Genomic DNA, 22,388 nt, shown 5'->3' with positions numbered 1-22,388 from the left:
ACTACTGATGAAACTTAGTGATACAGTATATACACTTTGGAAATTATTGCACCAATGTCCACCGGTGGCTGTATGGGGCAACAGTTTTGATCACAGTGTCTGAACAATTCGGTATCAAAGAGCACATTGTACTCTGGTTTGACGATTTTTCAGAAGTTCACCTCCACGCATCGGATGCAATGCCTATCTCTGTCTGCTTCCTCAGGTAAGTAATATGTACAGTGTACCCTACAGAAATACATGCAATACTGTTATAAGCAGTGGTGGAAGTAAGGGTGTATCTAGTAGTATGTAATATCACCACTTCTCCCGCTGCCTTCACTGTAGAACTATAAAATTCCATATGCTGACATTCCCATTGTTTTTTTTTACAACACCACTTCTAATTTCCAATTCGACCACTGGTTATAAGATGCATAAATAGCAATGTGGAATGAATATCCAACCTTCTGAACTTGAAATGTAGAGTTGTTGTCCATAGCAAACAATCAATGTCAATTTCTATATTCTAGAATGTGCTAGATAAATGATAATGATAGCTAGACTCTATAGGCAACACCTACACTTTTTTCTTTTTAGATGGTTAGATATATCTACTCCTTAATGTTAAGGTTAATCAGTTATTTAAGTCCCTGTTAGTGTAATTCTAGTGTGTTTTATGGGCCTGTATAGTTCCCCTTGCTTTTCAAAGTAATAGCAGACATATACCTTTTTAAGAGAATAGGGCGGCGGTTCCCAAACTGTGCGCCGCGGCTCCCAGGGGTGCGGCGGGCGCTGTCACTGGGGTGTCCTGTGGGCCAGACCTAAAAAAAGGAAGAAAACAGGAACTTACCAATCCGCCAGGCGCCGGGACCCAGCAGCCTCCTCTCCCCCGCAGCTGTCACTGAATATCGACGTCAGTGACAGCTGCGAGAGAGAGGAGGCTGCTGGGTCCCGGTGCCCGGGGGATTGGTAAGTTCCTGTTTTCTTTCTTCTTTCTGTGGCTGGCGCCTGGTGCGGGGAAGAGTGTGAGAGGGATCGTAGCAGAGGAGGGGGACAAAATGATGGCAGAGGAGGGGGACAGAATGATGGCAGAGAAGGGTGACAGAATGATGGCAGAGGAGGGGGACAGAATGATGGCAGAGGAGGGGGACAGAATGAGGGCAGAGGAGGGGGACAGAGAGCAGAGGAGGGGGACAGAGGGCAGAGGAGGGGGACAGCGTGAGAGAGGGCAGAGGAGGGGGACAGAATGATGGCAGAGGAGGGGGACAGAGGGCAGAAGAGGGGGACAGACGGCAGAGGAGTGGGACAGTGTGAGAGAGGGCAGAGGAGGGGGACAGCGTGAGAGAGGGCAGAGGAGGGAGACAGCGTGAGAGAGGGCAGAGGAGGGGGACAGCGTGAGAGAGGGCAGAGGAGGGGGACAGCGTGACAGAGGGCAGAGGGGGCAACGTGAGAGAGGGCAGTGGGCCTGGATGCAGAGGGGGCAGTGTGCCTGGATGCAGAGGGGGCCAGTGTGCCTGGATGCAGAGGGGGAAGTGTGCCTGGATGCAGAGGGGGTAGTGTGCCTCGATGCAGAGAGGGCAGAGTGTCTGGATGCAGAGGGGCATTTTTGCATATAACTAAATAAGTATTTCTGTCGTGACCTAAATACTTATTACAATATTTTGACCCAACTACTTCTAAAACAGGACTGCTCAGTGATTATTTTGGGGGGGTGCCTTGAAAATATTTAGAGACTCTAAGGGTGCCGCGAACTGAAAAAGTTTGGGAACCACTGGAATAGGGTCTTTTTTCTAAGTTCACAGGGACCTGAGCACCTTTATTATTTCACTCCCAGCTGATCTATATCTACTCAGTTGTGAAGGATGTGGGGAACTAATAATATCTAGCCAATTAGATCTTCAGACTGTTCAGAGAAGCACTGTTTCAGGAGATAAGCGTGTTGATCTTGTAAGAGGAGTGTATAGTGTAAAATATAAGTGACAGTGGTTGGGTGAAACCAGTTAGATTGCTAGTTGACCTGTTGTCTTTGTATGTTCTCACTTTCACGGTAACAGGACTTTTTTTGGGCTGCACCCACCAGGTGGAATGCCCGTACTTGCACAATAAGACTTTCCTCTAGTCTTCAAACCTTTAAGCGGTCACTGAAAACCCACCAATTGAGAGAAACGTATCAAATTCCACAACAATCCTCTCAACCTCCCTAGAGCAATCTATTACCACCATTTACACAGTTCACACAAAACAACAACTCTCTAACCCCTTCACCAACATTGCTGTGTAACTGAATCATATAGCGCATTAAGCACTTTGTACTATTGCAATCTGGCTGGACCAATATGCAATATGTAGCACTTAAACTCATGTATCAAACTTCCATTGAGATATATATATATATATATATATATATATATATATATATATATATATATATATATTTATTCGGTGATGTTAAGCACTGGTTAGGGTTGCCTGTCTGTGTCTGACAAGCCAATCATAACAGGAATGTATAAGGCACAGTAGTAAAGATTGAAGGCTGTATAGAGCCCTGATCGTTCACATTCCTGTCCAGACCCTTTCCTTTGTTATTTCTCATATAATGGTTTCAAAGCTAATTCTATAGAACTGTTTTAATTTTTCTGTCCTGATTATTGGGCAAAACTAAGCTCACTATGTACCTCAAAAGGATATTCAAACAACCATATATTAATGATTGTCACAGCATTTATAATACCTTGTGCAATACAGCTGTAACTCTGCACCATTCTAAAATACACCCAACCTTTTCTCAATGGTCACAAGTTATTTGGAATGTTGTTCAGTGTCAGAGCTTTTTCTAATCACAAACACAGAGGGACATAGGTCAGTGACGCAGCTGTCATTATTCTGCGCTCAGAATGGCACTGAATATAGCAGTGACTCTTCTCCTGGCTACAGGTGTCACTATCCTGATTTACCTAATTAAATGGTGGAACACATTAAAGGAGAAAAATTTGCCCCCAGGGCCCACACCTCTGCCCCTGCTGGGGAATATCATGCAGATTGGTACCACAGAAATACCACAATCTCTGGTTAAGGTAAGCGGAACATTTGTATCTCTAATATTGTAATGCTACAGATTGCAGCAGTGCTGAATTCAGTTGTCTCTCAACATGCAAAAATCTATTTAATCTATATATAAGTATAGGCAGTGAGATTGTAATGAAATTACAGACAGATAAATAAATAGACAGATAAGGAGATCTCCAGCGCACACTTATGCTAATTAGACAAATAAAGACATATGCTGTTTATCTAAAACAAACATAGTTCATCCGTAGAGAGATAGATAGATAGATAGATAGATAGATAGATAGATAGATAGATAGATACTACTGCTGCTCATTTATATAGTAAAAAATCTTAGAATTGGTGTTGATAAAAATTGTAATGTTTACACTTCACAATTGTATGTGCTTACACTTTGCAATAGTGCCAAGTGTTAGCATTTATCCCAAATGTTGACCTATAAAACTTTATCTTAAGAAAAGTGCTACAGCTCTAATGTAATGTATATGTCTCTTTAAGCTGAGTAAGAAGTATGGACCGGTGTATACCGTCTACATAGCCAATCAACGCTCAGTAATGCTAATTGGCTATGATGCCGTGAAGGAGGCACTGGTTGACCACAGTGATGCCTTTAGTGACAGAGGGGACATGAAATTTGCAGATCTGTTCTTTAAGGATTATGGTAAGATATTTAAAAATATATTAATAATACTTAAAGCAGCACAATCACTTAAGTGGCTGAACATTTAAGGTGAAAGTTATTAAAAAAGCTGCCCATACAAATAGTGTATTGATGCCCATATACTGAGTAGTAGGCATATCAAGATGCATCCAGCTCTGCACCTGTGGTGTATGTGCCAGGTTTATGCCAGGCATACATACACCGACATAACAACAACCAGGTCATAAGCACAAGAAACGCTTATTAACGTTTGTTTCGATAGCTAAAAACTCATTCGCTATTAGGCTTGCACAGCAGATATGATAGTCCTTCTCGCGAACAAATGAGAAGGAGAATACAAATTAATTTTAAAAATACATCCACAAAATTTTATAATATATGCTCGATCAATGCAGAAAGCGCCTATCAGCTTCAGAGGTGAATTCACAATCAGCCAATCAGAAATGCCTAGCCTCTGCCGCCATTTACACTTCTATTCAGGGTAATAGAATGACTTCAACTATTTTTGATTACTTTACGATATGAAACTAATGTAAGTGAAAGCTATAACTGGAAGTTAATGAACCCAATGTTTGAATTTTTAGGGGTCATAATGAGCAATGGAGAAAGATGGAAAACAATGCGCCGATTCTCTCTCATGACCTTGAGAAATTTTGGAATGGGGAAGCGGAGCATTGAAGAGAGGATCCAGGAGGAGGCCCGGTGTCTTGCGGAGAGATTTATGAAGGAAAAAGGTGGGTGGAGAATAAAAAATAAGACAAAAGTATTGATAAAGGGGAATGAAAAGTTAATATCATAGAACTTATACAAAATCCATGTCAGACATAAAAAATAAATCTTGAGCAATAGGTTTGAAATCTGTGTAGAAAAATGTTGAAAATGTTACTTTTTTCAGCAAAGAATATTTAATCTATTAAAAGTGTTCATGTACCACACATTTTACTAGAAGAAGCTATAAGAGGGGCCACTTGGTCTTGACAGGTCCACCAGGATTAGCTTTCCCAGCAAACTTCTTTTAAATTCCTTCATGGTCTGGGTTAGGGAGGAAACACAAGCTGTTATTCTTAAAGTAGTCATGGAGGCATGTGGCAGAGGTATCGGCTAAGGTGTTTGGTTGGTCTGGGGTAACTGTACCATACTCCAGATGCAAACACCTCAAGTATGTTTTGGCATGGGCATGAGGCAACAGATAATCGCCACAAGTTAGACTCCCGCATGAATACCTTACCTGGGGTGAGGGAGTCTGTGGCTAAAGATGACTTCTACCAAAGGCAGGAAACATAGCAGCCCTTTTAAAGAACTTTGTTGCTTAAGTATAATTTACCACCTCGCAAGTGCTAGCTAATACAACAACAGCAGTGCCCTGGTCCTAACAATGTTCTGTGTGACTAGTATGCTGTGCAAAACTAACTCCTAAGTGTAATGTACTACCCTAATATAGGCCCAACAGTGTCAGTGATAGTGCATTAAAGTCACAGATAGGAAATACACAGTAATGACACCAAAAGCATAGCTTTAATGGGTGTCTGACTAAAGGGTCCTATAGAATGGGGACAAATCAAAAGCCTATCTTTATAGGGGTCTGACTAATAGGTCCTATTTGTATAAGGGCGTATGGAGATTTAGGGAATAACAGAACTGGGCCTAGGCAGCACAGTGCATCTTAACAATGCTGTACACTAAAATCTACACGGCATGGTCCCAAATGCAGGGAACTGTCTGGGCTAAACCTTAGTCTCCCTACTGTTTTGTTGCACTCCTTGGTTTTCCAGTGTAGGGGGATAGGAAGACTGAAAGGGGAAAAACTCCTATTGCTGTACAGGCCTAATGCTTGAGTGCGGTAAAGGGGCCTAGTGCCTGACTACTGATGGCTCAAGACTAAAGCCTTAATAAATCTAGTGCCCACAGGCTGAAGGCTTGAATAAAACCGGTGCTCACATGCTCAAAGCATAAACTAAATCTGGTGTCCATTGGCTCAAGGCCTGCATTAAACTGGTTTCCACAGGCCTAGCACCTAAATGTATCATGCCCATGGGTCTAGGCTGAATTATATGTGCCCACGGCTTAGTACCCATGTAAATCTACTGATGCCTGAAGGTCTTTCTTTAGTCTAGCAACTTTTGTTGGCAGCATGGGGAGACCATGATAACTCTTTTGCCTTCCCCTGCTGCTGCTTCAGTGACATGCCTCCTATTCAAGAAGTCAGCTTGCTTGAGCCCGACGTCTTCTTTCAATCTCCGCCGTATTCCTCTCTTGAGTGCAACTTTTTGTCTTCCCTAAATACAAATTGTTGCAAGGAGGCAGCATGCAAATTCAAAAGGCAGCGGCCTCCGATAAGACCAAAGCAAATCTTCCCAGAATCTCTTGGTCGAAATCTGGAAGGAGTGGCGGCTGCCGAAAGCTTTTGGGCTTAGGTGCTCCCACCCTGCAGGTCGCGGCCCTCCAGGGATGTTCCCAGTAAAACAGTTGGGAGAACAGAACCAAACAGCATATGGAGAGGATACAATTCAAGTATCAATTGAATAAAAACTGTCTCCACTAGAAGTGGAATGTAAGTACAAATTCAAATGAGGAACAAGATACACTGTAATGATGAATCACGGCAAAGAGGAATAGAGTGACATCAATCACGAAGTTCCACAAACATGAGCAGGATATAATAACTGTAGATAACAGCAATGCCTCCTAGGGAATGCAATATAAACACTAAGTTCATTGAAGTGCTGAGATTACTGCAGGTGGAAGATCAACACTTAATAATACAGGAGAATAGACACAGTCAATAATTTATCTGAACAGTAGCAAGCATCAGTAACAACAAGTATCACTAAAGTCAATAGAATGTAAGTTCAGCTGTATCCACATATGTAGCAATGAAGAAAGGAGCCAGGCACCACTTGAGATATAGGACGAGCCAGCAGGGGTCAAAGATCCATGCAGAATAGCTAACGAATGTTGATAGCAGAAATCAGTGAAACCAGGAATACTGCAAGATGAGCCATAGCTTACCACAAGAGTGTAGAGAAATTCAGCAGTAAGCAGCGATACATGTAGGAGAGGCAGCATGCGTAGACCACAGCACTAGCACAGATGACATGAAGCAGATGAACAGAGCCACGATGACCCACGAATTTACCACAAGGATGTGAGAGGGATAGCGGCAGTTAGCGGTGCATGCAGAGTAGCTTAGCGGGCGTTGATCACAGCGATTGCCTCATGTGAGTGGAACAGATGAGCAGGGATCAGCGAACTCCGAATATACAGCAATGATGACCCACGGCTTTACCACGGTGATGTGGAAGGAATAGCAGCAGTCAGCGGTGTATGCAGAGTAGCTTAGTGGGCGTTGATCACAGATGACTGGAACAAAAAGCAGACTAGCAATAAGAGAAACAGGCAGCCGAACCAGGCCATGTGTAGACTTGAAGAACCAGCAAAGGACAGGTTAAAGGAGGACTGGCCAATAGTAGAATGACCAAAACCACAGGTGGAGTAATCAGAGATGTCAAGCGTGGCTTAAAGTTGACCATTTCTTTAACATGGTCCAATACAGTCTAGGAATGCAGTGGGTCACTTTATTTAATTCTTACTCATTTGTCATTAGTCATTCAGATAGTGTTTTAGAAATGTGTATATCTATTGTTGGTGTACTTTATATATCTTCTTCTGGATATTGTTTTTTTGCATCCAACAGGGAACTATAATACTTCCCTCTTGCTATAAGATTCAAAACCTCTAACAAAGACAGGTCTACCTAGTAAAACGCACTTGGGGGACTTATGACCACTGCAACAATGTTTTAAATTCAAATGTGCCAATATGAAACAGCCATTATGGCTCATTTACTAAAATGCCTTTAGGTGCAAAATTTGCACTTAACTACATTAATCAATCAAACACTTGTTTTCATTGTCTATCAGCCACCAGGCAGATAAAAGCTAATTGATTATGGTTGATGTGGCTCAGTTCAAGTTTTGCACCTAAATCCAGTGTTAGTAATTAAGCTTTATGTATTAAGCAATTACTGTAACACACCAGGCTCTCAGGTTCTGTCACTTACCTCATCGCTGCCTTTCCAAGTTGTCCCTGCGGACCTCAGGCACTGTTGGTTTCAGACCTCTCTGTAAGATGCTGTCCAGTCTGTTCCATTCTAGAGATCTCTCCAGAATCAGAGTATGAGCATGACAATCTTGGATTCAGTCACATGATTCCTCTCAGCCAATCAGGTGATAACAACTTCCTTTCCAGGTTTCCCTCCAAAACCAGTTCATGGGAGCTGCCTTCTTGGACTAAGTCACCTGATCCATCCCAGCAACTCAGAGAGCTGCTTTAGTCCAGCTGACCTCAATCTCCAATCAGGAAACAACTTTCAGTGTAAAAGGACTTCTTGGAGCCCTTACCAGTTGCCAGTGCAACGTTGCAATTCAGATGCAACTTGGTTCCGAGCAGTCTACAGTCTTGCTATCTATCTTGCTAACAGTCTTGCACAGACTGAGCAGTCTGTATTCCAACTCCAGTCCGATTCCAGCACTCTGGTTCCATTTACAGTTACTGCGTTCCTGCATTCCGGTTCCACACTCTGGCTCCAGTGATCTACTTCCAGCATTCCGATTCCAGTCTGATTACAGCAATTCACTTTTAGAATTCTGGTTCTAGTTCAGTTACAGCGATCCACTTCCAGTATTCTGGTTCCAATCCGTTTCCAGAAATCCTCTTTTAGCATTCCGGTTCGAATCTGGTTACAGCGATCCACTTTCAGCATTCCGATTACAGCATTTCAGGTTTCAATATTCCAGTTCCAGTACAGTTTCAGCAATCCTCTTTCAGCACTCCGGTTACAGTCTGGTCCAGCATTCCAGTTACAGTCCTGTCCAGCAATCCAGTTCCTGTTTGATCTCCTCTGCCAGTGTAATCACCATCTGCACCAGTCCTTTCACTACATGCAGAGGAACACTATCAAGCCACCCAGCTTTGTCCACGTAGTCACCAGTCTAGCTTCAGAGACACAACCCAGTCTGATTACAGACAGGTTCTCAGGCATGACAGTTACTAATTAGCCATAGAGCTTAGCTTCATTGTTTGTCTGAATATACTGTTAGGCTAATGGCGAGAAAAGCGCAGCAGTCTTTTTAATACCATGTATTTATTTCTGTCATTTCTAATGTTGCTATTATTTTATACAGAGAAAATAAAGATTAACTGGTCTTACTTACTTAATAACAGGCACACCATTTGATCCATCATATCTACTGCGTTTGGCTGTTTCCAATGTCATTTGCTCTGTTGTATTTGGTGAGAGATTTGACTATGAGGATGAGAAATTCATGACCCTTATGTCGCATATTATAATTATTGTGCACCTGTTCAACTCTGCTTGGGGTCAGGTAATTATTAAGAAACATATAAGAATTTGATAGATGCACTGTGCTTGACATTCTTGATTTGAAGTTCTATCATTCCAATCATTTCATCTAAATTCTATATCAATGACAAATTGTAATCTAGAGCTCTAATATATTAAAAAAAACACTTATTCCTAGAAACTTAAGTTGTACAACTTAAGAATTATAATTCTCCCCTTTGTGCTTACCCGATTAGGGCTAATCAAAATTAAGGCATCGTAGCCTAGAGGATTGGAATTGTGGGTTGCAAATATGAAGCCAAAGTGACATAGCCTGACTACTGGAGGGAAGTCATAACCCAACATGAATTTCACTCACTTTTGAATTCTCACTACAAAAAGTGTAGGAAAATATGTACAGTAACTTTATGAGATATCAGTGCACATCTCAAGAAAGGTGGTTCAAGGGGTGAAACACAATGGAATTATGCTAGTCAAGCAAGAATGTGAAATTAAATAAACATGTATATGGACATCCAGTTTTTAATCACTTCAGTTGTAAAGATTGGTGGTACTCCACATATACCCCTAAAGTGATAAGCATGTGTCCCACTAGTCCTTAGCAGTCATAGGGTTCACCATCCCCCAACCCACTTACACACACCCCACTGGTATTTTTTATTGGTGGTAGCCAGAAGGAGTCCACTAATTATGACAATCACTCCATGCAGAATGACATCACAAAAGTCAGGGAATGAGGGAGAGCACTAAAAGTGCCTATTATCCCCCACCCTGGTACCCAGAGAATCATTTGTACCCTTGTTTGAATGAGGGGAGTCCTATCTTTCAAACAATGTGGTCCCAATAGAAAACATTAAGAAGTCCAGGAATGGAGCGGCGGGTACTGATCTCCAACATCCTGACTTCAATAAATTCAGGGTTGCCCTCATTTGAAAGAGAGGAGTCCTCTCTTCCAAATGATGTGTCCCCTAAGTAGTTATTTTTTGGTGATCCCATGTGATCCCCAGAGAAAAACAATATAGAAAAATAATTAACCACCCAAGGATGGGGTGGAATGTTGTAATGTAATCTACCCTTTTTGGTTCCAGGAAAATATGGGGACTCCTCATTTGAAAGCGGATATTCATCTCTTTTAAATTATATGTCCTCTTGGTCGTTATTGCCTGGGGATCACCAGACAATAACAATGATACTACAAAAAGCATTAAACATTCCAAATATGTGTTATAATGCCATGGTATGCCTTGTTGGGCTGCCAATATTATTTCTACACATGTTATGCATGGCAAAAAAAAATGCAATTAATTTTCAAGTACAGTTTTTAATATAAAAACCTATGTTTTGAATCTTGATTTTTGTTGTTTTGGAAAGATGGATTGATGCCGAAGCAAGAATCACAACATTTTATAGGTGGTATTTAGAAAAGATACAAACATTTGCTATTAGTTCACTTTTAGCAATTTCATTAAAAAACACTTTTTGGGCCATCTTGGGTAGATCTTCTTTGCCCTATCAGGAAGTATAAGCAAACTAATGGTATTTTATGAAAATTCAAAATGTGGATCAAAATTATTTCTGTGGGTATTGCATAAACAAACTACTAGTATTAATGGTGGAATTTGGCTAGCCCAAAATAAAAACAGGAACGAGAAATGTTTCAATTGTGAATGCATTAAAGCTGTATTGCCATTTAAATTTTACCCCCATTGAATATAATAAAAGGAAACATTGTCATTAAGATAATTTCCACCTATAGTGAACAGTTTCTATATATGTGAAAATAATGAAACAGAAAATAATAAAACAACTATAAGATCATGTCACAGTAAATATTTAAAAAATAAATAACATGACTAACTAAAATATATAAACATTAATGGGTATACTTACTAAACTGTGGGCCTAAAAAAGTGAAGATGTTGCCTGTAGCAACCAATTAGATTCTAATAATCATTTATTTAGTAGATTCTACAAAACGACAGCTAGAATCTGATTGGTTGCTACAGGCAACATCTCCACTTTCTCAAATGCACAGTTTAGTAAATATACTCCTAAATATTGTAAGAGTATACCTTAAATAAAAAGTTTCTAATGTTTTCACAAAATAAACTTTGACAAATAAAACATAAATCAACCCATTTCCCAGTCAGCTATAGCAGTCTGGTAGCACTATTTGACTATTATGTTGGGTTTAAATAAAATCATTTATAAAATACTGGTACATATGGGAGCAAAACTAACTACCATTACCCTCCCAGTTGTCTGTTAATGTATACTCCATATGACTCTGATATCTTTTTTTAAATATCCTGTATCATAGTTGCAAATAATTTAACAGTGACCATGGCATGGGATATATTGTAATATAAGATCACCATATTAACAACAAAATATAAATTGTATATTTTATATTCTGAATGTACATTTTTTCAGCTTCTAAATTTTTTCCCAACCGTGATGAGCTATGTCCCTGGCCCTCACCAGAAACTATTCACAAGTTTCCAAACGCTGAGAGACTTTGTGAGGGACACAGTGAGGTCTCACCAAAATACTCTGGATGAGAACTGCCCACGGGACTTCATAGACTGCTTCCTTATAAAGATGGAAGAGGTGAGTTTATGGGAAGTCTTGCAATTAAAAATAGACCAAATATATAAACATACCCTTCTACAAAGAGTGGATGGGCTTTAAATATTATTTGCCTGTTAACAAAATCATCAAAACATCTTCCAGGAAAAAAAGAATCCAAATACTGAATTTCATGAAGATAACTTAGAGGGGGCGGTAATTGACCTATTCTTTGCTGGGACAGAGACTACAAGTTTGACACTGAGATATGGCTTCCTGATTCTGCTCAAATATCCTGAAATACAAGGTAATATTTAGCTCCAAATTAAACTCCTCATACTCAGAACACTAATTTGTCATGTGAGGCTTTCTATAGAAATATCCACTGATACTACAAACTAAAATGGGAAATAAGCAATTAAATAGGATAATGTAGGTAATGCTATACATGATTTTGTATTAAATTAATATATTTGATATTTTGCTATAAAAAAAATCCTTGATGGCCCTTACCCTTGGAGGCCTCATAGTCCATTGCTTCTGTCAGACACTTGGGGGGTTTGAGCAAAGTGTACAGAAATTGAAAACATTTAATTGGTATTTACTTACTTACTGTACTTAATTGTGTGTTTTGTATCCTTCCACACATCATTCATTTTATCAATTTGTGTACACCTAACATGAAAACTAATATGCTACCGGTGTTGACAAAAAATCACGAGAGGTTTTGGATCTGGATTTAAGTAAAAATTGTGAAAAATAGGTAAAATTATGTCCTTTTGAGCTGCTTTTCCTTCCTATAGAGGGGCACACCCAGGATTTTTAAGGAAGGGGGGTTCCCCCCCCCAAAAAAACATGTAGAGAGAGCTGCTCCGCAATGCGGTCCATTTCGGCAGCACTGCACTGAACAGCAGCCGCAGCGCTGTCAAAGAACCGTCCAAGGCAGTGCTGTAAAATACAGCGAACGCTTCTTTGACAGCTCTGCGGCTGCTGTATAGTACAGTGCACTTAATGTTTCAGATGGGGGCAGAAAAAACCCTTACATGCAAACACCCTTTTTTAAATATAGATTTCACTGAATGACCCTTTCAAAACTGTTTTTTAATGTAGCACACAAATATCAACTTTAAATTTCAGTGTACAAATAAGCTATCAAGTATTTGTGTGCTACATGAAAAAACAGTCAGCATTTAACTTATGTGCAAAACAGAATACTAATTTGCACCCCTTGCATTGTAACATGGTTTTGTCCAGGAGACTGAAATAAGAAGTTTCTTAAGTTAAGATCCTTAATGAATCAGGCTCCTAAGGTTTAAATATAGAGAGATAAGATCATGTTTTTCTCTGCACATAAATGGTATATATTGCCTAAGAACTAAGGCTGTTAGTGCTTACAACAGTTGTCAAACTTAACAATAGATCTGTTCTAACATTATTCAGACTCATGATTTCACCCTCATATTTGGTAACTCTATCAGACACAATAAACACAACAATAATTTGGACAACAATAATTTGGATAAAAAGCAGTGGACTAAGTAGGCCACTTCTCCTATTGCCTTAAAATGATCAAATTCCATTCACTTATATTTTATTGACCGCTACTTCTAAAGTTCCATACCGACACTTTTAAATTTAGACATTGACCAATGATATAAAGTAAGAAAAATGTAAAATGAAGCAGGAGAAAAAGCAAAAATCTGTCAATTTATCCCCTTCTATCTCTCTGCATAAATATATAGGTATAAATATGAAGTTTCATCTCATGCTTTGTGTGTTATCCTGAATTACACGGCTTCCAGATTTCTTGGTTCTCAAACTTCTAAAGAAACATGAATAAGAATATTTTTTTAATTTTGTTTGACAATTTTACTGAAAACTAAAGCTTCTGGCACCCATGTGCCTAAAACTAAAATGGTAAATACAGCCCTCTGTAAGCTACTGACAGTATTAGTTTGGAACAGTAAAAATGGAAAGTAAAAGTAAATGGAAATAAAAGGTTTTTTTCTTGCTGTGCCTTTAATGTTAATATAAATTTCAGAGAAGATCCACAAGGAAATTGACAAAGTAATAGGCAGAGATCGCTGTCCATCAGTGGAGGACAGGAGTAAGATGCCATACACAGATGCTGTTATCCATGAGATCCAGAGATTTGCTGATATCGTCCCTGGAGGACTGGTCCATGCATCCAGCAAAAACACAATCTTCAAGGGATATCATATTCCCAAGGTATTTTTGTCCGAGACAGTGTTAAGTGACAGTTGGAAAATTATATATACATATATATATCATTATTATTATTATTATTATTATCGTTTATTTGTAGGGTGCCACAAGGTTTCCGCAGTGCTGCACACAGTACAAACAGTAGACTATACAGTAGACTATACAGGGTAGAACAGTACAGAGCAATAAATACAAAGTACCAGTACTTCAGAAACTCGCGGGCGGGCAAATACAGTAGAGACGGAGCAGAAGAACAGGTATGGAGACTGGAGGGAAGAGGGCTCGGCTCATTCGAGCTTACATCCTAAGGGAGGGTAAAAAAAATCAGGCACAAAAGGGAGCCAGTGAAGCAAAGGGGAGAGAGAAGAGGGGTCAGGGGAGGATGAGCAGAAGAGATGAGAGGTTAAGAGGATGGTTGGTAGGCCTTAAGGAACAGGTGAGTTTTAAGTGCCCGTTTGAAGGAGCACAGATTGGGAGAGAGACGGATGGAGCGAGGGAGGTCGTTCCAGTGAAGGGGGCAGCACGGGAGAAGTCTTCAATTCAAGAGTGGGTAGAGGTGATCAGTGTGGAAGAGAGGCGGGGTTCATTGGCCGAGCGCAGGGAGCAGGCAGGAGTGTGAATGGAGAGGAGGTTAGAGATATAAGGGGCAGTAGACTGGGAGAGGGCCTTGTAAGTGGTGGTAGGAAGTTTAAAAAGGATTCTGTAGGGGAAGGGGAGCCAGTGTAAGGCGAGACAGAGAGGAGAGGCGGAGGAGGAGCAGCGTGAGAGGAAGATGAGTCTTGCAGCCGCATTGAGTATAGAGCGGAGGGGGGCAAGGTGGGAGTGAGGGAGGCCAGTAAGGTATATATATACACACAACAGATACCCAAAACAAGGGGGCGCGTAACCCACTTCTATGTATAAAGTCAATATATAATAGTATTGCTTGGAAACAATACTGGTGTAAACACAAAGTCCACTTTGCAGGAGGCAGCCAGTCCCAAAAACAGATGGTGGATCTGGAATATCTAAAAAAGAAAAAAAGAAAAAAAGGAACAGGGCGCCACATAGTGTATAATATATATATATATATATATATATATATATATATATATATATATATATATATATACTGTATATATAGATAATATCTGTTTGACCTCCTCCCATGCTTCCCTTTACTACTCTTTTTTCTAACTGCCATCCCTTGCACTAAACCCTGTCATGCTCACATTTTTCCTAGGCTGTGTCCATGCTCAAAGTTAAAAATAATTGAATGTGATTTCAGGGAACCTGGGTGTTTCCAATCCTGACCTCCGTCCTGAAAGACCCAGAACAATTCAAGAACCCAGAAATGTTTGATCCTGGACACTTTCTTGATGAGAATGGTGACTTTAGGAAGCATGATGCATTCATGCCATTTTCTGCAGGTACCAGCATTTTACAGTTAATAATATTTCCATTACTACTTAAAGCTAAATAATGAAAACTGTGTTTACCATGGTTATACTGGCATTGAAGTTCTGTGACAGTCTACATATGCCAAGTATGTTGCAATAAATCAGTTATAATAATGACGATAATAGTAAAAAAAAAAGAAAAATTAATCAGAAAAATATTCTTGATCTTCTGGGTCTGGAAGTTTTAACATATCAGTTCCCCTAAGTGACAACCAACATGCTGTGGGAACACAATGGGCTGCCTTCATGTTATTTGCAGAACAGAACAGAAAAGCACTTAAGTATTATGAAATATGAACAATACACATCAACTTTACCCTGGTATGTAGATTAGTTGATTTATCAAAGGCTCAGGTTAAAACATGCAGTGGAGCATTAATACAATGTTTTTTGATTAATTTAAAAAGGAGGTGTGTGTATGGGATGTAGGAAGGTGGTGACAACTGTGACTGTTATAGAAAAATAGTTACACATGTACCAAATGTAGAGTCCAGAAATCTATTATTCCCGAATGCCATTTTTGAGTCAGAACTTTTATGACTATTGTAGGCAGGTACATAGGTGAGCTTACAAACAGGTTTGGAGCTATTAAGTGCTGTTCTGTGTAAATTACCACCTTATATTTTATCGTTCTGTCCTTGCCAAATAAAGCAAAGGTATTCTTATGTTTTGGTAATCATTTGCTTAAAAGGTTATTGCTTATTAAAGCTGTCCTTTGTTTTATTATCATCTATGGTTTAGATTCTCACTCTACCTTAGAATAGGAAAGTGATATGCACGATTCATAGACATTTGTAAAGAAAACCATACGCTCATGTTTTACTAAACATTAATAAAAAATAATAGGCTTTGTTATATAGTGAATTTAGATATACTTTTAAGTAGCTTCAAGTAATAACGTTTAGCTTACCTGAAGCTTTCTTTTCATTCCATCTCCTCAGGTAAACGCATGTGTATGGGGGAGGGTCTGGCTCGCATGGAGCTCTTTCTCTTCTTCACCACTATTCTGCAAAAGTTTACATTGAAGTGCACAGTGGACAAGGATGACATAGACATCAAGCCAGAACCGAAGACTAATGGCTCTCGACCTTGGACCTATGAGATGTTTGTTGTTCCTCGCTAAGCATGTACTCATCTTATTACAGTATTGATGCAAAGAGTATAAACATCAGACCAGAACCCAATAGCAATGCTTCCAGTCATCATACCTTTGAGATGTTTTATTATCTTTAATGATGAAGTACCTAACACTTTGGTTACAAATTTTATTCCTTTTCCAAATTTTATGAGAACTTTTAGCTTCAAAAGCAAAAGTACCTTATGAATAAAAAAAAGTATACAACAAAGTTGAATTATTGCGTTGTTGCTTTGTTTTCTCTATAATTTTACACTGATTGAATAAGAATATATTTTTGACCTTGCTACTTTAGTCAATATCTAACACTTCATTACCCATGACATCTTATAACCATTTCCATTAATATCTAACAAATCATTACACATTACCTAGGTTTTTCCGTCAATATCTAATAATTCGCTAACCCATGACATCTCATGACCATTTTTGTCAATATCTATGTGTTTCCAATGACACCTCTGATATTCATATAATGGCATCTTTATCACCTTTCTAAAACTATCATCTTGAACATTACCAACCAATGGCAGAGTAGTCCTGGTTGTGATACATTAATGCATCCTAACCAGAAGTCAATAAGAGCTACTTATGGACTTCTGGTTGTATTTTTTGACTAGGCCCTTGCCCAAGTATCACACATTCTTGACAAATTTGTCAAGGTATACATATATATATATATATATATATATATATATATATATACATATATATATAGAGAGAGAGAGAGAGAGAGAGAGAGAAAATCAAGTTCTTTAGCTTCATAGATGTGACAGAGTTAGAAGCAGTACATATAAATCCTTTTGTACAATTCTCATAATATGATGTAATTCGACAGAGAAAAGGATCATGCAATACTGTCATTATCAGAAGTGAGCTTCCAGTTTATCTCCAGTAATGTGTTATCCCTTTCTGTTACAAAGTTGACATGGTGTATTATTAGTCATTTCTTAAGTATATAAGTTATAGTGTCTCTTTATTATATGTGTACATGTATGTATGATTATGGGAGTGTAAAAAAGTGAGATAAAATAGAAATAATGTATGTAAGTGAAATATCAGTGGGTCCTCTCGGTGTATCTATGTGTATGTTATTTAAGTGTGGTAGAGAGGCACGCACATGAGAGAGGGTTAGGAAGAGAGAGACATTATTACAAGATGGAGCACATGCCACATGAAAGAAAAGACAAAGATGGAGGACATGCCTCATGGAAGAGAAGCCAAAGACAAAGATGGAGGACATGCCTGATGGAAGAGAAGCCAAAGACAAAGATGGAGGACATGCCTCATGGAAGAGAAGCCAAAGACAAAGATGGAGGACACACCTCAAGGAAGAGAAACCAGAGACAAAGATGGAGGAGATGCCTCAAGGAAGAGAAACCAAAGACAAAGATGGAGGAGATGCCTCAAGGAAGAGAAGCCAAAGACAAAGATGGAGGAGATGCCTCAAGGAAGAGAAGCCAAAGACAAAGATGGAGGAGATGCCTCAAGGAAGAGAAGCCAAAGACAGAGATAGAGCACATGCAACATAGAAGAGAAGACAAAGACAAACATGGAGAACATGCTGCATGAAAGAGAAACCAAGAAAGCATTGACTAAGTTACAGCGTATAACAGGGTTTGGCTAAGAGTATATTCCACAAATGGTATATTGCACATAACTGTTAGCCTAATGCACAATATAATATAAATTATTCCAGTCTTAGGCAGTATAAATAATATAGAGTAAGCCATGTATAGATATCACAGTATAGATATGTGTTATATTGCGGGATAGTATAGATTAAATAGGAAGTTTAGTACAGTGGAAAAGGTATAATATATTTACAGTCAGTTCAGTACAGTGTTAAATACTATTAGAGTTTGCAGGAGACAGTGCTATACAGTGCAAAGTGTATTACAAGATAAACAGTGATTGTATTAAACGTAGTACAGCTTTAGATAGGCATGGTATATATATATAGTACAGCATTAGATAGGCATAGTATATATAGTGCAGTGTTACATAGGCACAGTAAAGATATCGCACAGTGCTAGATAGGCACAGTATAGATATAGTACAGCGTTCGAATGGCACAGCATATATAAAGTACAGCATGAGATAGACACAGTATACAGTCATAGCCAAAAGTTTTGAGAATGACCCAAATATTATTTTTCACAAAGTCTGCTGCCTCAGTTTTTATTATGGCAAATTACATGTACTCCAGAATGTTATGAAGAGTGCTAAGATGATTTGCAATTAATTTCAAAGTCTCTCTTTACTATGACAATGAATTTTATCCCAAAAACAACATTTCCACTGTATTTCAGCCCTGCCACAAAAGGACAGCTGACATCAGGTCAGTGATTCTCTCGTTAACACAGATGAGAGTGTTGAATAGGACAAGGCTGGAGATCCCTCTGCCATGCTGATTGAGTTAGAATAACAGACTGGAAGCTTTAAAAGGAGGGTGGTGCTTGAAATCATTGTTCTTCATCTATCTGCAAGGAAACATGTGCAGTCATCACTGCTTTACACAAAAGAGATTCACAGGCAAGGATATTGCTGCTAGTAAGATTGCACCTTAATCAACCATTAATCGGATCATCAGGAACTTCAAGGAGAGCCAACGGGTGGAAACGTATTTTTCTAAACTTTTTCAAAATGTCTATATTGTCTAAACAACACAGAAATGTTAGTTAAGCTCATCAATCGAATATGTATTACTCCCGAGAAACGACATAAGATGTGGCCTTCAACTTCCCCATTCTGCTGGCATAATTGTTCAGAACGAGGAGATATTTTCCACATGTTCAGGTCTTGCCCGGTTGTACAACCCTTATGGATCGAAGTATTTGACTTATTGAAGTACATCTTTGGACCCCCCATTCCCTCTCCCCTGCAAATAGCCCTCTTGCACCACTACTCAACGTCCTCTCCGCTTGTGAAATGGAGTAGTTGGCAAGTATATATGACAGAGGGAACGGGAGCTCCACCTTGGACATCTGAATAGGTTTCTATTGCTGACTTTCTCTAATCAATATTGTAGTGTTTCCAGAATGTACTAAACATACATAACCAACCAAGACGGTAGTGAAGTAAGCAAGGGTAACTATTTATCTATAGCGGTACCGCAGTGTTTTCAGGAATATATGCAGTTTTTAAGATCTACTGTTGTTTTCCTTCCCCTCTATGTACCCCATCCTTCCCTTCTCCATACCTTTAACACCCTTCCCTAATCATTCTTTTTTTTTTACCCCTTTTTAAAAATTTACAAACCTAATAAATTCTTTCAGTTAAAAAAAAAACTTCAAGGAGAGAGGTTCAATAGTTGTGAAGAAGGCTACAGGGTGCCCAAGGAGGTCCAACAAGTGCCAGGTCTATCTCCTAAAGTCAATTCAGCTGTGGGATTGGGGCACCACCAGTGCAGAGCTTGCTCAGGACTGGCAGCAGGCAGGTGTGAGTGTATCTGCATGCACAATGAGGCAAAGACTTTTGGAGGATAGCCTGGTGTCAAGAAGGCCAGCAAAGAGACAATTCTCTGCAGGAAAACCATCAGGGACAGATTGATATTCTGCAAAAGGTACAGAGATTGGACTGCTTGTTTGGGGAATCTGGAAAAACACTTGTCCAGAGAAGGAAAGGTGAGCGCTACCATCAGTCCTGTGTCATGCCAACAGCAAAGCATCCTGAGACCATTCATGTGTGAGGTTTCTTCTCAGCCAAGGGAGTGGGCTCACTTATATATATATATATATATATATATATATATATATATTTCTAAACATACACATACATAAATACATTCACACACACATCAACATGGGAGGGGTGTGGTCAGGAGTGGTTGCTCCTTTACAGGCTGAGACCTTTATTCAACATGTGCTCTTACATCACTTCCACCATCATCCAAATCTCTGTGCTTACACAGTCTGAAATAAAAAAATCAGTTTAGACATTCCATCTGACAACTTTGTGTCTGGATATTTTTTTTGCAGTTAGAGGATTACTCACTGAGCAGCACAAGAAACAGTGCAAAACAGCTAATTGGATTCCTCCAACTTAACACAGAGGGTATTGAGGTTGAGTTCATGAACATGAACAAGTTGATAAGGATGAACTTGATTTTGTTGAAATCATTACTACCATTACCACAAAATGCACTATATAATGGCATTGCTATACTTTTGTTAGTCCAAAGTAAGTAGAGGTAAAAACTTGGATGATCTAGGCATCTGCTTCCTGTTACATCATTTGCATTCAATGCAGAAAAGTCATGCCTAGTAACCAGCAGTTCAGCAACACATGCTGTCTTCACCAGCAATACCATCTTCATCCTTATCATTCTTCTCAGATTCTGCAACAAATTTGCAATTCTAAATACAGTACAAGCAATCTGCTGATCAGTGGTAAAGAACCTTTCCCCTGCTGCATGCGGGAGACAGAGTTTGCTATCCATCTGTAACCCTGAAACCTAGAGTACCCTCCATGAAAATGGCCCAACGTTTGGTCCCTTCCACATTTCCCAGGTCATCAACATTGTCTCTTACAGACTTCACTTGCTTTCATCTCTCAAGATTCCCAACTCTTTTCATATTTCTCTGCTGAAACCTCTGGTCCTCAATGAGTTCTTCAAAGAGCCTTCCGTTCCACCTCCATGTAGAACGGATAGTGGAGACGAATACGGGGTTGAAAAAAATCTGGACTTTCGAATCATACGGAGAAAGCCTCAATATGTGGTCCAGAGGAGAGATTCTGGGTTGATGAGAAGAACCTTTATGCTCCCCGTCTCTTCTGACAAGGAGGAAAGAGAAGAGTACTACACCTGTGCCTTTCTGGCCGCTCAGGTCTGACGCTTATCCCCACTGCCTTGTTCCCGAAGCCTCTGCACATGTGCGTTCCATTGCTGGTGCAAGGGACGGACGCCTTTCTTCGCAGCTTGGCAATGGGACGCACTTCCGTCTTACGGGCTCCCGCTGTGCCTGCATGCGCAGAAATGATCGCGTCCTGTTGTGGGCAACAGGATGCACTGCCCGACCGTCCTGTCGGTGGTCAGCTGATCCTGACCGCCGAATCATATTTTTCTCCCTGCTACTAATGGTGCCAAAGTATTGGTTCACTCCAGCTCCAGCATTCCCATGGTCTTCTCCATTTATGTTCTTCTGACTCCTGGCTTGTCCCTTGGCTACTCTCATGGATTCCGATTTGGTACTGCACAGTCTGTTTGGTTTTGACCCTCTGTTTGTTCCTGACGCTTCTTCGGATTCTCCCTGTGTGTTTGGTTTGACCCGGATCGGCCGACTATTCCTGTCTTCTTCACCGCACTGGTAACTGTCTTGGAGAACCACGACCTGTGCATTCAATGCAGCCAAGACCATACCTCCTTGCGGGGTTCTCTGGTGAAGACCGGGGGTGGGTTGGATTCCGCGCCTCCCTGTTCAGTTGCGTAAATACCAGCAGGTTCCTCCTAACGTGCCTATAACCGTGAAAACTGGTTATAGATGCAGCTTTTCTAATGCAAAACACATTGTTAACTGTGACTTATTAAAAGAATCTGCAGGGACAAATGATTTGTGCTGTTCAGTGCAGCTATACTGTTTGTCTGGATCAGGTTACTTGCATCAAGCAAATGCTCACTGGTGTTTCCAAATAAAATAGATTTATGTTGTTAATCCTGTTATGGAATTCAAAGGTGGATGAACTGTAAACACTCCTGAGATTACAGACATCTAGACAAACAGCTATAGCTGTACTCAACAGCACAAATCATTTGTCCGCCCAGATTATTTTAATAAATCACATTTAACAATGTGCTTTGCATTAGAAAAGCTGTATTGATCAAATACAGTGTATATTTTGTATGATAATATTATTAATTTTTATATTTGGCTATACAAATTTTACATCATACCCTTTATATTACTCCTAATAAGAGCCTCATGTCTGTAGCTACTCATTTACACCACT

At 39.7% G+C, this 22,388-nt stretch overlaps 1 protein-coding gene across 1 annotated transcript; it reads left to right on the top strand.

The window, feature by feature from the left end:
- The first annotated feature begins 2,714 nt into the window (after positions 1-2,714).
- LOC142102233 (cytochrome P450 2C23-like) lies at positions 2,715-16,637 on the top strand. Its single transcript, XM_075186957.1, has 9 exons — positions 2,715-3,056; positions 3,547-3,709; positions 4,294-4,443; positions 8,933-9,093; positions 11,505-11,681; positions 11,805-11,946; positions 13,681-13,868; positions 15,133-15,274; positions 16,246-16,637. The coding sequence occupies exons 1-9, from the start codon at positions 2,877-2,879 to the stop codon at positions 16,425-16,427; spliced, it is 1,485 nt and encodes a 494-aa protein (XP_075043058.1). The 5' UTR covers positions 2,715-2,876; the 3' UTR covers positions 16,428-16,637.
- Positions 16,638-22,388: the final 5,751 nt, after the last annotated feature.

Source organism: Mixophyes fleayi, chromosome 9, assembly GCF_038048845.1.
Source record: "Mixophyes fleayi isolate aMixFle1 chromosome 9, aMixFle1.hap1, whole genome shotgun sequence".
In the NCBI taxonomy this organism is placed as follows: Eukaryota; Metazoa; Chordata; class Amphibia; order Anura; family Limnodynastidae; genus Mixophyes; species Mixophyes fleayi.
Note: the sequence above shows the minus strand (reverse complement) of the source record. Positions and strands in the feature narration are given on the sequence as shown.